Source organism: Trichinella spiralis (genome assembly GCF_000181795.1).
Source record: "Trichinella spiralis strain ISS 195 chromosome Unknown Scfld2700, whole genome shotgun sequence".
Lineage (NCBI taxonomy): Eukaryota > Metazoa > Nematoda > Enoplea > Trichinellida > Trichinellidae > Trichinella > Trichinella spiralis.
The window spans coordinates 1-855 of NW_003529639.1; the positions used below are offsets into that span (position 1 = coordinate 1).

The 855-nt window shown below is 29.4% G+C and overlaps 1 protein-coding gene across 1 annotated transcript; it reads right to left on the reverse strand.

Moving 5' to 3' along the window:
- Tsp_15793 (DNA-binding protein D-ETS-3) lies at positions 1-252 on the reverse strand (the record flags this gene model as incomplete). Its single annotated transcript, XM_003368315.1, has 1 exon — positions 1-252. A coding segment is annotated over exon 1 (252 nt), but the record flags the coding sequence as incomplete, so codon positions are not given.
- Positions 253-855: the final 603 nt, after the last annotated feature.

The window sequence follows — 855 nt, forward strand, 5'->3', positions numbered from 1 at the left end:
ACCATGAACTTTGGTCATAATGTTTTTGTCATAATAATAACGCAACGCTCGACTCAGCTTATCATAATTCATATTTGGCTTGCTTTTCCGCTCGCCCCATCTTCTAGCTACTTCTTCAGGATCGATCAACTTAAATTCACCATTAATTCCTTCCCAAGTAATGAAAGCTGCATTGGAATTATCTGAAAGAAGTTCCAACAAAAACTGCCAAAGTTGTATTTGTCCAGTTCCTAAAATTGGAAAAATGTACATATGTAAATATGTATTCTCTTTAAGTAAAAATTTATACTGTAAATTTTATTCAGTGCAATTGAATGCGTTCAGCAAATGTTTCCTGTTTAACAACAATGAATTTACTTTTTGCCTCTTTTATTCCATTATTATTTTTATAGTAGATTATTTGTCTTTGTTGTTCAACAAAAAATTAATAATACCAAATCTACTGACGTCCATCTCTTATTTTCCGAACAGCATGCAGCTTTGACTTGCATGGCATACATTTACTAAACTTACTTCAGTTTGTTGAATAATCAAACTGCAAATTCAACTATTCGATGGTAAAGTAACATTTGCCTGAATAACATGCTAATAAAAATTGCATTTATAGTCCATTTGTCACATGAAACAAATTGCAAGCCTAAATTGTTGATAAACCGAAACTTCAGTATATAAATGTAATTATAAATTTTACTTATTTATAGCGCATGTTATTGCGCACACTTTTACATTCATATTTGATTACTGTCTTGGAACATTTCCTTGCATAATGTTTGAATAAATGGTTTATTCATTTCAAAAATATTCCATTGTAAATATTTATCTTCTAAGATAATGAAAAAGTATTGGAATAATTTT